General features: G+C 42.7%; 1 protein-coding gene across 1 annotated transcript in view; it reads left to right on the forward strand.

The window, feature by feature from the left end:
* SCLY (selenocysteine lyase) overlaps positions 1 to 1,665 on the forward strand; it is an 84,892-nt gene extending 83,227 nt beyond the window's left edge. The window contains exon 13 of the mRNA XM_040348951.1: positions 1,009 to 1,665. Within this exon, the coding sequence (XP_040204885.1) occupies positions 1,009 to 1,186 (178 nt within the window). The 3' untranslated portion in view covers positions 1,187 to 1,665. The remainder of the gene's footprint in view (positions 1 to 1,008) is intronic.
* Positions 1,666 to 13,165: the final 11,500 nt, after the last annotated feature.

Below are 13,165 nucleotides of genomic sequence, written 5' to 3' on the forward strand. Positions count from 1 at the left end.
AAGCAGTATTCAAATGTTTTACTTGACCCTAGTTTTTCTTTTATGTGTCCTTATTTTGTATATTGAAATATCTGAAAATAATGGGCCAGATCCACAACCAGCGGGCGCAACGTAACTTTTGTGATTTAAGTTACACCGTCGCAAATTGCCCAAGTTAGTGCCCGATCCACAAAGCACTTACCTGGAAATTTGCGGCGGTGTATCCTAAATCAGTCCGGCGCAAGGCTGGCCAATTTAAATGGGGCGAGTCCCATTTAAATTAGTCGCGCTCCCGCGCCGGACGTACTGCGCATGCTCCCGACGCTATTTTCCCGACGTGCTTTGCGTTACGTTACGTTGCGCCGAGTTTTGTGAATCGCGACCGGTAAAAAAGAGATGCGGGAAATTGACAGCGACGCGGGAAAAACGGGTATACTTTTACATGGTGTACTAACTTTACACTTTGTAAAAGCAGCCCTATCTTTGCGACGGCAAACTAACACTTACGGCGACTTCACGAAGGGAAAAACCTTTGTGGATCTCCGTAAGTGCTAATTTGCATACCCGACGCTGGTTTACGATGAGAAATGCCCCCAGCGGCGGCCTTGGTACTGCATCCTAAGATCCGACAGTGTAAAACAATTACACATGTCGGATCTTAGGGATATCTATGCGGAACTGATTCTATGAATCAGCCGCATAGATAGAAACAGGGATACGACGGCGTAACCCAAAGTGCCCAATTTTCCCATAGAACTAGTCGGATTCCTTCCTTAATTTCCTAACCTGTTCTAGAAAAATCAGCTGGAGTTTGGATGCCATGGGAGACTCAACTTTATCTACTTTTTTTTATGCATCAAGCACAGTTTTCTAAGAAAGGTAATGACTGATCAACAGTTTTGGTCATTGACCAGCTTTCCACTTGTGTAATATATTAGTATTTTAGTGTTTCAGGTGGATCTGTCATTTTGTAGTGGGCATTACATTGAAAATACACTTACATGTCACATCTAAAACTTTTTCCTGCAGTCCTTCCCATGTACTGCTGAGCAGTGGAGTACCCAGAGAATCCGCGCGTGGCGCTGTTCGTTTGAGTGTGGGTCGGGAGACATCAAGAGAAGATGTAGATGTGATTGTTAGGGATCTTGAACAAGCAGCACACAAACTGGAATGTAAAGAGTCGAGTAAGAGAGATCTGAAAACATAGAAATGGGACAGAGAGAAGTTGTGCTTACAGGTTAAATAGCAATGAACATTAGAAAACATAAGTCGACAGCCCTTTAACTGTTGATTAATAAGTGCAATAGATGCTTATGTAACTTGGACATATTTTGCTTTTTTGTTAGCATAAGGCCCATACATTAGTCAGTTTTTTCATTCAGCCAGGGATTGAATGAAAAAAACGGACCCAATTCCTCCATCCATACATTCGGGGTGGATGGGGTAATCCGCCCGCTGTGCTGTTATATTCTGTCAGCAGGTAGACTTCCTACCATACTTGATCAGCGCTTCCGGCTATAGCCTGCTGTGCTGATTGAGCAGGGAAAATCTGACAGGCTGGTTGTACAGAAGTCAGTCAGTAGATCGAATTTTACAACCACCGTGTCTCCCTACATGGATCGAAATTTGGCTGGTCCCTGCTGAACCAGACAAATTTCAATCCATGTATGGCCAGCTTAAAGGAGAAGTCCAGCCTGAGCTTTTCAGGCTGGGCTTCTCCTTTGGGTCACCGGAGTGCAATTTGTTTTGCACTCCTGTGACTCGTTTTTAGCTGAGAGCGGTCTGAAGTCCACTCTCCGCTGACGTCGCTGCAATCAGGCGAGGCAGCGCCTTTTCCTGACTTCAGAAGTCTGGATCCACCAGCTGCCTTGAATGATGCCAGTCTCTGCGCTCAGCAATCCAGTTAGCGTAGGGGAACAGAGCAGGAGCGATGCTGACTGACGGGCAGCATCGCTCTACTCGGGGAGGAGTGAGAACCAAGCCATTGGCGGTGTTCGATGGCTCAGTTCTCTGTGCAGAGACTGCGGGGAACAGCTGCAGCATCAGTCTAATGCTGAATCCACCTAGGTAAGTATAAATAGCCAGAAAAAGCCAAACCCATACTTCTCTTATAAGTCAAGCACTTAAAGAAAACTGTAGTTTCCAAAGCATTTTTTTTAAATTTACATATAAAGCATAGAGAAGATTGAACCCTGGATTCAGTGACAATTTACAAAGCAATAAAGCAGTCTTATAAAACAGATCTACCAAATATAAGTTAAACAGGTAAATAGTGTCGCAAAGTAATGCAACAACACATTCATAAGTATTGCACACCCAGTGAGTGGTATTGAGAAACAAAATAGTCCATATGCTATAATAAATAAAATAATAAAATGCAGAGTGGTATCTCCATGATAGAAAATTTAGTTGATAGACTGATCCAAAAACAAAAAAAAGTGTAGCGCTAATAATACGTGCAAATAAGCTGAAAACATGTGAAGCCCTCATTGATGAAGGACAAAAGTGTTTTAAAGTCCGCAAAAAGACAATGTAAACATATATGGATAATTGTTCAAAGTAAAGTTCAATATCGATTGTTCCAACACAAAAGTGACTTGGTGCTGGAAACAGGGTGAAGAAAATATGGATAGAAAGTCCACCACCAAGATAAATCGGAGGCTTACCAGTGATAGCCAATATTCAGCAGAAAGTGAGCGGATGGCTCACAGACAATAACTCCAGGGGTTCAGAGCATGTTACATCCAAAAAGGAAAAAAGGAGATGGACATAGTGTGATACTGTATTTACTTTGTATGAAAAGGTAAACAGTATTACACTCACATAACATCAGAAGATAAAGGCATATAAAATCATGAGCAGTGGGGTCAGCGGGTCTCCTGATTTTATATGCCTTTATCTTCTGATGTTATGTGAGTGTAATACTTTTTACTTTTTCATACCAAGTAAATTTTATACAGTATCACACTATGTCCATCTCCTTTTTTCCTTTTTGGATGTAACATGCTCTGAACCCCTGGAGTTATTGTCTGTGAGCCATCCGCTCACTTTCTGCTGAATATTGGCTATCACTGGTCTATGTCCTTTTGGCTCATCATATACTACACCGTTCTGGGAATCATCCTCCTGTGTACAGTTCAAGTTGTCATGAAGCCAAGACACTGCTACCATTAAGCCCTTATGACCTATCAGGTGTATACCTAGTTAGGTCCACAACATCTGGTAAGCCTCCGATTTATCTTGGTGGTGGACTTTCTATCCATATTTTCTTCACCCTGTTTCCAGCACCAAGTCACTTTTTTGTTGGAACAATCGATATTGAACTTTACTTTGAACAATTATCCATATATGTTTACATTGTCTTTTTGCGGACTTTAAAACACTTTTGTCCTTCATCAATGAGGGCTTCACATGTTTTCAGCTTATTTGCACGTATTATTAGCGCTACACTTTTTTTGTTTTTTGCTTGTTTTTTCAGAATTGATCTAGTTCTGTAGTGTTGGCTGCCATCTTTATACGTTTTTATTGGTAGCGCGGTGATTTATATACTATTGTATATTCTGCTCTTTCTGTGGATAGACTGATCCAACACCACAGCATGTGATCAACACTGTATCTCCACTCCCCAGTTGGATATAAACTCTCCAGCATTAATTGCTTAACAGTCTTGTGTTTGGCATATAGAACAGTAAACCTCTCAGGGTTATGTATGTCCCATAAAAATCGTTCCAAGTATCCAGAGACCCAAAGGTATCCACAATCTTGTGTTTGTGTCTGGTTGGATGTCTTGGCTGTGTCTGGGCCCATAACCTATTAGAAATTCTGTATATAGCCCTACAGAACAGACACTGCACAGTCCACATGTGGTTTATCTGCCACTCATTGTGAGATCTGATTGTGTATAATAAAGCAGTCTTAAAGGAAACCTGTACTATAGAAATGTGGAAGCTGCAACTTTTGACCTGCTTCTAAGGATACTAGTTGCCTGGCTGTCCCTGTTTTAAAAAAAAAACTATTTATTGCTATGCATAGTACAAACCTTATGCCAAACACATGGCTGCACAAAGGCCATATTATCGCAATTACAACAAGCCATTAAGTACAAAGTATTGAGAAAAGAACTTGAACTGAGCAAGTTAAATGAAAAAGAAGAGAATACCATAGCAATCAACTTTAGTGTAGCTGAAAAGAATACACAGGCGGACCTGGCTCACCTGAATTCAAGTGCATACCATAACCTGAGTGAATCTAAAGCATGAAACTGGTCTGGTACTAGTCATACTATAACCAATAACAACCGCTAAGGAAAAAAAAAAAACTCCAAACAACGGATAAAACATCTCTTATCTAAGAGGGTATTGTAGAACTCAATAGAACTTTAAAAAAGGGCCAGCCAGTTTGAAAGCTTATATGAGATGGCAGAGATTTAGAGGGGTTGGGGGAGAAAGGGAGGTAGGTATGGGACAGAGAGGGGGAGGGAGGATGGGAAGAAAATGAGAAGGTTACTGTCCAGTGGTCAAACACTAACCAAAGACCACAGGCAGATAGACGAACAAGTGGTTTGTCCAGTGACGGATTTGAAGTGGGATAAGGCCTGTAGATAGTCGTCAGTACAAGTGAAGTATCCTTAGGGCCTTCACCTCTCCCGAAACATTTCCTCAGTGTTGTTCAGGGTGGCTGTCAATTCCTCCATGCGGGGGATGTCATTGATTTTAAGATACTACAGAACCCTAGCTGAGTCTGCTTCCAAAGCGATGGAATGCAGGTCTTGGCTGTGTTAACAAGATGGATCGTGAGTGACTATTTATATTTCCGGATGGGTCGTTCCATCAGGTGAAGGAGACATGCAGCCAGGTTTCCACTGAGTTCAACTGATGTCAAATTATTATTATTATTATTATACAGGATTTATATAGCGCCAAATGTTTTATGGTGGTCGTCACCTCCTCCTAAAAGGGCCTTAAATTGGGGCAATGCCAGAAGATATGAGAAATCGTGCTCACCTCCTGGTTGCATCACCAGCAAGTATCTGGGACACTGCCATTCATTTTGTGGAGTACATAAGGTACACAGTACCATCTTAAATTTATTTTATACCGCACCTCTTGGTACTGGTTCCCAATAGATGACTTGTGGGCTAGGAGAATTTTTTTTCCGGTCTGTTGAGGGTTGAACTGGATCTGCAAGTTCAATTCCCATTGGTGACGTACATCACTCACTGGTGTCTGGTTTTATGGGTTTTTGATTCCCTGACCTGGAGCAAGCATGCAGATTACAAAAAATTGAAATCGGAACCCTTGATGCACATGCTTTTCTGGGTTAGTACCTCAGAATGTACTAAAGCCATTGGATCAACATGGCAACTAGCATTTTCTGAAGGAAGGGTCAGCAGTGGCAGCCTCAGTACAGATTTCTTTAACAGATTGCTAATGAGTAGCTACAAGCTAAAGCTTGCCACATGTTTAGTTGATTCTCATTTGGCCCAGCAGGCTGAAGTAGCAGGAACTGAGTAACTTTCGGTATGTGTGCACTTTTCTCTGTTCAACAGAAGCTGGTCTAAGCCAGCTTCTTTCGAACAGCCCTGCTGGAAAATCAGCATTTAATTATCGCTCGAAGCCAGTGGCTGCAAGCACTGATCAGTGTATTCTGGGGAGGGGGTGGTGTAGTTTCCCTGTTACAATACGAATGCACAGTGGGAAAGGTCCCTGCATCAACATATCTTGTGGGGATCTGTCAGGGTTTTTTTTTTTCGTTTTAACCCAGTGAGAACTGTACATCTACATTGTGGTATTGAAAAGATAGCCGTCCTCACTTAAAGGGGATTTGGATTAACAGTAGTAATTTCATTGTGCCCGAAGTTGGCCTGTAATGGTAGAGGGACGTGCACAACTTTGCGTCATATTGGTGCACGCCAAACAATTTACTGAAATCTAAATATATCACCAATATACCTTATTTTTTAAATACATTTGATTTGTAGTAGCATGAACTGGATCAAATTGTTTTATAATGGTAGTGGACAAGGTTGGCTTCAGTATAGTGTTCCATACTGCACCATTCCAAAATCCTAAGATGTACGTCCACATGCCTCTTATTTAAAAATCTATGTGACCTATCAGGTTATATTCTTTCATGGCAGCTGGACCTTGTCTTGCAGGATTTCAGACAATTTTCCCGTTGAACACTTTTCTATTGTAAGCTTCATCATCTTGTGATCTTCCTTCTTACTCTCAGGTAAAGACATATGGCTGTCTTTAAGTACAGGTGCAGTTTGTATGTTAAAGACATATTAGGACTCAGCTGAGGAAAAAATTTCTAGTGCTGAGCTACTGTTATTTTCTGCAAATTTTTTAATAAACAATATGCTGTCATTTTCTGGTTTTGTTGTTACCTTATTTCAGCATACTGAATATGAAATGGCTGTGTAATACGTTGTGTTGGAAAGTTTTATTACATGTTGAATGCACAGTAATAGTATTTATAAGCAAAATATACAGTAATGGCCTTGTCCAATACAATCAACGATGTGCTTTTATACTTGGGCTTGCACTGTAACTGATTGGTTTACAGCAGGGGTGCTCAACCAGTGGCACATGAGCCCTAATGTTGCTGACCTGCCACCTTAGAGCACCAGAGTTAATGGAGCCGTTGCCAAAGAAAGCAAGCAACTGCAGAGGGAGCACGAGCCACATAAGCCGATGCTTCTTCAATGGCGCCGGCTCCTGTCCCAGGCGAAGTGCATTTGGTATCACTCCATCTGGGACAGGAACCTTTCTAACAGCCAGCAATGCCAGCAGAAACTGAAAGATAAAAGGTTTATTATACATCACAGTTTAGCAATGGGCATATTATGTATTAAACGTCATAGTTTTGCAATGTGCATATATGAGCACTTTAAAAAAAAAAGTGTTATTGGAAGGCTTTCACACTGAATGCAGGAGCTTTGGTGTGCTTTCTGGAAGTGCACAACACCTGCAAGATAGAATAGAAGTCCATGGCAAAAGGCAGCTAACCTGCAGGAAAGCCACAGGTGCATTGTGCTGCACTAATGGGTAAACATCTGTGCATCAGTGTAGAAACAGTCTTATAGGGAGCCCTGGACAGTAAGGGCTTATATAAATTTGTGGTTTGGGGGGCCGGTAAAACCTCATAGTTAAGATGTGTTTTTACTACAAACCTCCAACCACTGGTGTAGCGACGGGGTCACAATGATGACCCAATCCCATACTCCAGGGGTCTATCCAGCCTCCCTTCCACAATCTGTTTTACACTTGGACAAGAGGGTCAGTGTCACATACCTGATCCAATTACAAAATATGCAGAGAGGGGCTCCCCTTGCGGCTAAGTGCAGTATACCCCTGAAAGTGGAACGGTAGGTATAGTGCCCAAAGAAGCACAGGTTGCTGGCAGGATCTGGACGAGCAGGGCGGATGATCACCTGGAGACTGTGGAGGATTGCTGAATAGGTAGCAAGGTGAATGTCTAATAGGGACTCCAGCTGTTCTTAAGACAATTCGTGCACTAAGGATACAGAAGTAGAAGCCCGGCCAAGGGTCATACACAGGTAGGAAAGCCAGTAAGCAGGAGAAAGGCTGTGAAACAGGCCGGGGTCATACACAGGTGATCAAGCCAGTAAGCAGGAGCAAAGTCAGTGAAGCAAGCCGGGGTCATACACAGGTGATTAAGCAGGTCTGGAAAAAGCCAGGTCACAACAGGAAATTCAAGAAATGGAGACAGAGGTTCAGGAGCACAGGGAACACAGGCTGCTGGACTGATCCATCAAGGAGGTCGAGTAACATACAGGAGGAATCCACATATCTGTTCACCTCATGCAATATATGATGTCTTATAACTTGGAGATCATTGGGATCTGGTAAGCGGCACATATATTAAATATGAAAAAACGGATTGAAAATATTATTTACTGGAAGTGGTTCACTTAATTTTATAGAAAGATTTAAACATGGATTGAAATGAAAACACCAGGACACTTCTTTGATGAGAAAATATAATCTTACTTTTTTGATGAACAATTTTCTGATGAATTTAGTTTCACATTATGTTATTATGTTTGTTTAATCACATGGTGGTAATTTTTGTGTTTGTTCACAATACTTTACTTTATTGAGTCACATGAGACAGCGCATATCTTTTATATTTTGAGCACCATATCTTCACCTCCTCATTTTCAAGGAGTAGTAAAGGTGCAGCAGTCTTTCATATATTTAGCGCAAGATTTGTCTATACTATTTAAGCTTGTGATCATGAAAAGTCCTTAGGACTTGAAGTCTTACTTGTTGAGGAACAAAAATGTTGTCTTAATACCATGGCAATCCTTCTTGACTCTTCAGAAAAGACACTTCTGGGTAGAAGCCTGTCTGGTTGCTGTTTTTAAGTAAGGTAGGATGGTACCAGGTTCTGTTATTTCAGGAGTATCAGGGAACATCCAGGAGAGCACATCCGCCTTCCCATTCTTGGAGCCTGGTCGATATGAGATGTGGAAGTTAAACCTGGAGAAAAATAATGCCCATCGGGTTTGTCGGGGCCATTTAGCTGTTCTGAGGTACTCCAGGTTTTTATGGTCCACGAAAATCATAATGGGATGAGCGGCCCCCTCAAGCAAGTAACTCCATTTCTCCAGGACAAACTTTTTTTTTTTTTAACAAAACAGAATGTTTCTTTATTGAAACAAAAAGTCAAAGGCATGGTACAAATTTCACAAAGAATGGACTAAAACTAAATCAAAAGACAAAGTACAGGCGAACAGTTTGCCCAGGTACAGAGTACACATCAAATAGACACCAACCCATAATACTGTAGGTAAAACCCAGAAGAAGATGGCTAGGGCAATAGCAAGGCATAGCAGCCATCACAATGCTGAAGTCCACCTTCAGGAAATAAATCCTTCCATACCTTACTGAACTTCTTGGGGCAGTTCCTGTTGATGTAAGTCAGTTTATATAGTGGTAAGACAGCATTTATTGATTTTTCCCATGAGCTCACAGAGGGAGGAGAAGGGGCATTCTACCTTAAAACAATTTCCCTCTTGGCATAAAAGAAAAGATACGCTATTAACAGTTTGGTACAGCGAGGCCTCTGTTCATCATCCTGAATACCCAGAAGAACTAAGTCCAGGGAAACAGGTAGAGTCAGCTGGAGGCGGTCATTAATAAGCTTCACTACCAGTATCGGACAATCATTGGGCAGCTCCAAAACATGTGAATATATGTTCCCAAACCATTTTGGCATCTAGAGCAGTCCTGTGATCTCTAGGGATACACCCTGCGCAGTCTCTGGGGGGGGTGTAATAAACTCTATGTAAGAATTTAACCTGTATTAACTTCTCTTTTGAGGAAATCAACAAGCTAGTGCTATCTTCTAAACAGTCCTCCCAATCTTCTCTGTCCAAGTCTGGAAGGTCAGAAGTCCACTGATCCCAAAGCCTATCCATTTTTAACGCTCAGTAAATCCAATTATAGGGAGGACAATGGTTTTGACAGCTGTTCTTGAGCTAACAACTCCTCAACGGGATCCATGCCCAGCCTTGGAGGGGCCAAGAATTGGGCACAAGCTGCATGGTGTAGTTGTAGGTACCTAAAGTACATCCACCCAGGTAAATGATATTTGGCTTTTAAGCCCTGTACACACGTGCAAGAATCTCTTGCCGCCTGAGTGTACAGACACTCCTTTCAAAAGAACCGTGGTTCTTTTGGAAGGCAAGAACTCGGTGACGCCATTGCGTACGAAGAGCATGCGCTTGTCACATTTGATGTCGTCGCCGCCATCTTGCTGCACCCTACCTATGCCTAGGAAGCTACCGCGCACGCGTCAACGTCATTTCGAGCCTGCGTGGGTTTCCACGGCGACAGGTAAGTATACACACTCTCAGGTTTCACGGTGGGAAAACACTGCCAAGAATCACAACGAGAAAATAGAGAACATGTTCTCTATTTTTCTCGTTGAGATTTTAGCTAGTTTTCTTGACGAGAAACCTGAAAGCCTCGTACACATGCTCGGTTTACTCTGCAAGAAAGCTCTGCCAGCAGTTTTCTTGCTGGTTCTTGCCGAGAAAACCGAACGTGTGTACGAGGCTTAAGGGTGTGGAAGGGGAGCAAAACACCCACTGAGAAAATATCTCCAAGTACTTTAACTCCATATCGGAGCCAAACCTGGGGATCAGGAGAGATCTGAAATGTGGGAGGCTAGGATTTCCCCAAAGAGGGATCATCTATTGGGATTCATAAACCTATGTCTAGCCACAACCCAAACCTTGAGTGTCGTTCTAGTGGAGTGCGGAAGATCAATGTACGCCTGATGGCCTCTATAAACTAAATTGCCCTATTCTATAAGTGATCTCAAGACGGTCGCCTCGAGACACACAGTGGCATTGGATCGTGAAAGCACATACCACCACCTGACCGTCACTAGGACAGCTGTCTAGTAGTGTGTCCGGTAATCCAGTAAAGCTTGTCCTCTGCAACGGACAGGAAGAGTCAGAGTCGATCTAGCCAATCTAGGAGTAGCTCCCCCCAAATAAACACACCAGTACATTTATCTACTTCTACAAAAAAGCAGTTGGATATCCAGGTTGGACAGCAGCGAAAAACAAAAAAATGTAGGAAAAATATAAATTTTTAGAAGGTTTATGCGACCCATGAGATTCAGTTTCAAAGAGGCCCAGCTTGAAGTTGTGAGAAATCAATCTGCACTTCCTCCAGGGTAATATCAGACTCTAGGTCCAAGCATGTCTTCTCACCAAGAGTTGGAAATGTGACACCGTCAAGATATGAAGACAACGCTTGAGGAGTATACTCCACCCTGGAGGAGTTCAAGAGCTGGTAGTATTGCAAAAATCTCCCATTTATGTCACAAGGCAATCTCACCACTTCTCCCTCAGAGTCCTTTACTCTGCTAATATGGGTGACAGCAAACTGGCCCTTGGCCAGCCATGGCAATCGACCATTCTTATTCCCATACTCAAAGATTCTCTGAGCAGTATTTAAAAGTGATTTCTGTGTCATCTCTACCCTACATAGAAATACCGCTCTCAGAGCATATTGCCAGGCTTCATAGGCTACCTGATCTGGATTTACTAAATATGCTGCCTCCTTTAGTTTAGCCTCCTCTTATAACTGTTCCAGAGACTGTGCAGATCTCCTACGTGCCTCAGGAATTCGGGAGATATACTCCCCCCTAGTCCAGGCCTTAAAAGCATCTCACATTACCAAAGGGACAACAGAGTCAGCGTTGGCCTGCCAGTAATTACAAATTCCTTCCTGAACGTCCTGAATCCCATCATTCTCAATCCAGTATCTGAACAGCCTTTCTCCGGGGGGTCCAAGGGACAGTTTAAGTAATAGGGGCATGATCTGAAATGCCCCTGGGTAGGATAGCAATATAAGAGACTTTTCTGAGCAAAGAGTGGGTGGCATAGATCACATCAATACGAGAAGGAGTCTGAAAGGTAGAGTAATGGCATTGGCATGTAAATTCCCGAATGAAAGGATAAAAATGGCACCAAACATCTATAAGGGCAAAAGTACTAGCCCAGTTGGCGAGGCCAGGGACACAACAGGAGGCAGAATGGAGTCTGTCCATATCCGGGGAAGGAGTCAAATTGAAATCTCCCAACACTAGTATATCCTCCACCCCATAACTGAGCGCCAATTGCATAACTGTAAAAAGTAAGGCAGAATCTGCCAGTGGCGGTACGTAAATTCCCACAAGCACATAAGAAACATTACCAATCAAAACATGCATCACAATATATCGACCCCCAGGGTCCATTCTGATATCCAAGAGCTGAAACGGTAGCTGTGTATCAGGATACTGACCCCCCTTGAGTAGCTGGAGTATGTGGTGTGATATTGTGAGCTTCTTAAGGCTCAGGATCTTGAAACCAAGTAGATGGGTCTCCTGCAAAACACAAATTTGGGGGGAATATTTACAAAGAAAATTAAACACCAATGATCTTTTATGGGCGGAATTAAGCCCCCGCACATTCCAGGAGACCATAGAAACCTGCGCCATGTTGGTGTGGATGAGCAATGATAACTAGGTGGAACCTACTCCAGCCCTCCAAGGGAACCCGCCACCATCTAGCCAAGCCCTCCTAGCACTATTGTGATAAGTAGATGAAAGAAATCTATGCCTTAAAGGAACATAATATACATACAAATAAAAATAAAAAAACATAAACACATAACATACCCATTAAAAACTACAGAAAAACTCCAGCAACGACCGGCAGCCCATTCCCCACTCCCCACAGATCCCACCCAAGGTGAGGCTGCATGAACCCCAATGAACCCGAAGGCAGCCAGTGACTGGGAGGCGTGTGTGTAGATGGAGAGTCAAGAACCCAGGATTGCCTAATATCCAGAAAACAAGAAAAGAAATCCAAAAATAAGAGTTTTTTTTAAGTAGGAGACACATTCCATAAGAGATGCTGTAATGTCATTGGAAACCAGGTTTGAAAGGAATCACCTGGACTGGGCCAGGGGCACAACACTTGGTAATTTGTAATCCAACGGGAGAAAAAAACAACACAGTAAATGTCAGTTAATGTCACTATCTAAATTTAGATGGTATACAGGCAGAACATCAGCCCAAAGGGGTAAAGTCTCTAGTCAGTCCACAGCATCTCTCAGGGAGGTTAAAAAAAACGTACTGTTTGGCCATCAATCACCCACAGCTTGGCCAAAAAAAGAATACTGTATTTAATCCCCTTGGAGCGTAGGCCTGCTTTAACGGCATCAAACAAGCAATGGAGCTTCTGGGTCCCCAGGGAGAAATCCAGGAATAGCATAAAACAATTATACTGGTAAAGCAACTCACCCGCCTCTCTGGCGGCCCTGAGCAATTCATCCCAATCTCTGAAGTTAAGATGGCGCATAATAAAGGTACGGGGGAGATCTTTGCGGGCCGGGTTGTGGTGGAATACGGTGGGCCCTCTCCACCGTAAAGTATGGGTATAGTTGAGCCGCAGGGAGTAATGAATGGAATAGCTCCACAAATACTGTGGGGTTCTTGCCCTCCGCCAGGACAATGAGATGAATATTATTCCGTTGACATCGACAGTCATGGCCGAAATTGTTTGCACCCCAGAATTTTTTCCAGAAAATCAAGTATTTCTCATAGAAAAATATTGCAGTAACACATGCTTTGCTATACACATGTTTATTCC

This window comes from Rana temporaria, chromosome 4 (assembly GCF_905171775.1).
Source record: "Rana temporaria chromosome 4, aRanTem1.1, whole genome shotgun sequence".
In the NCBI taxonomy this organism is placed as follows: domain Eukaryota; kingdom Metazoa; phylum Chordata; class Amphibia; order Anura; family Ranidae; genus Rana; species Rana temporaria.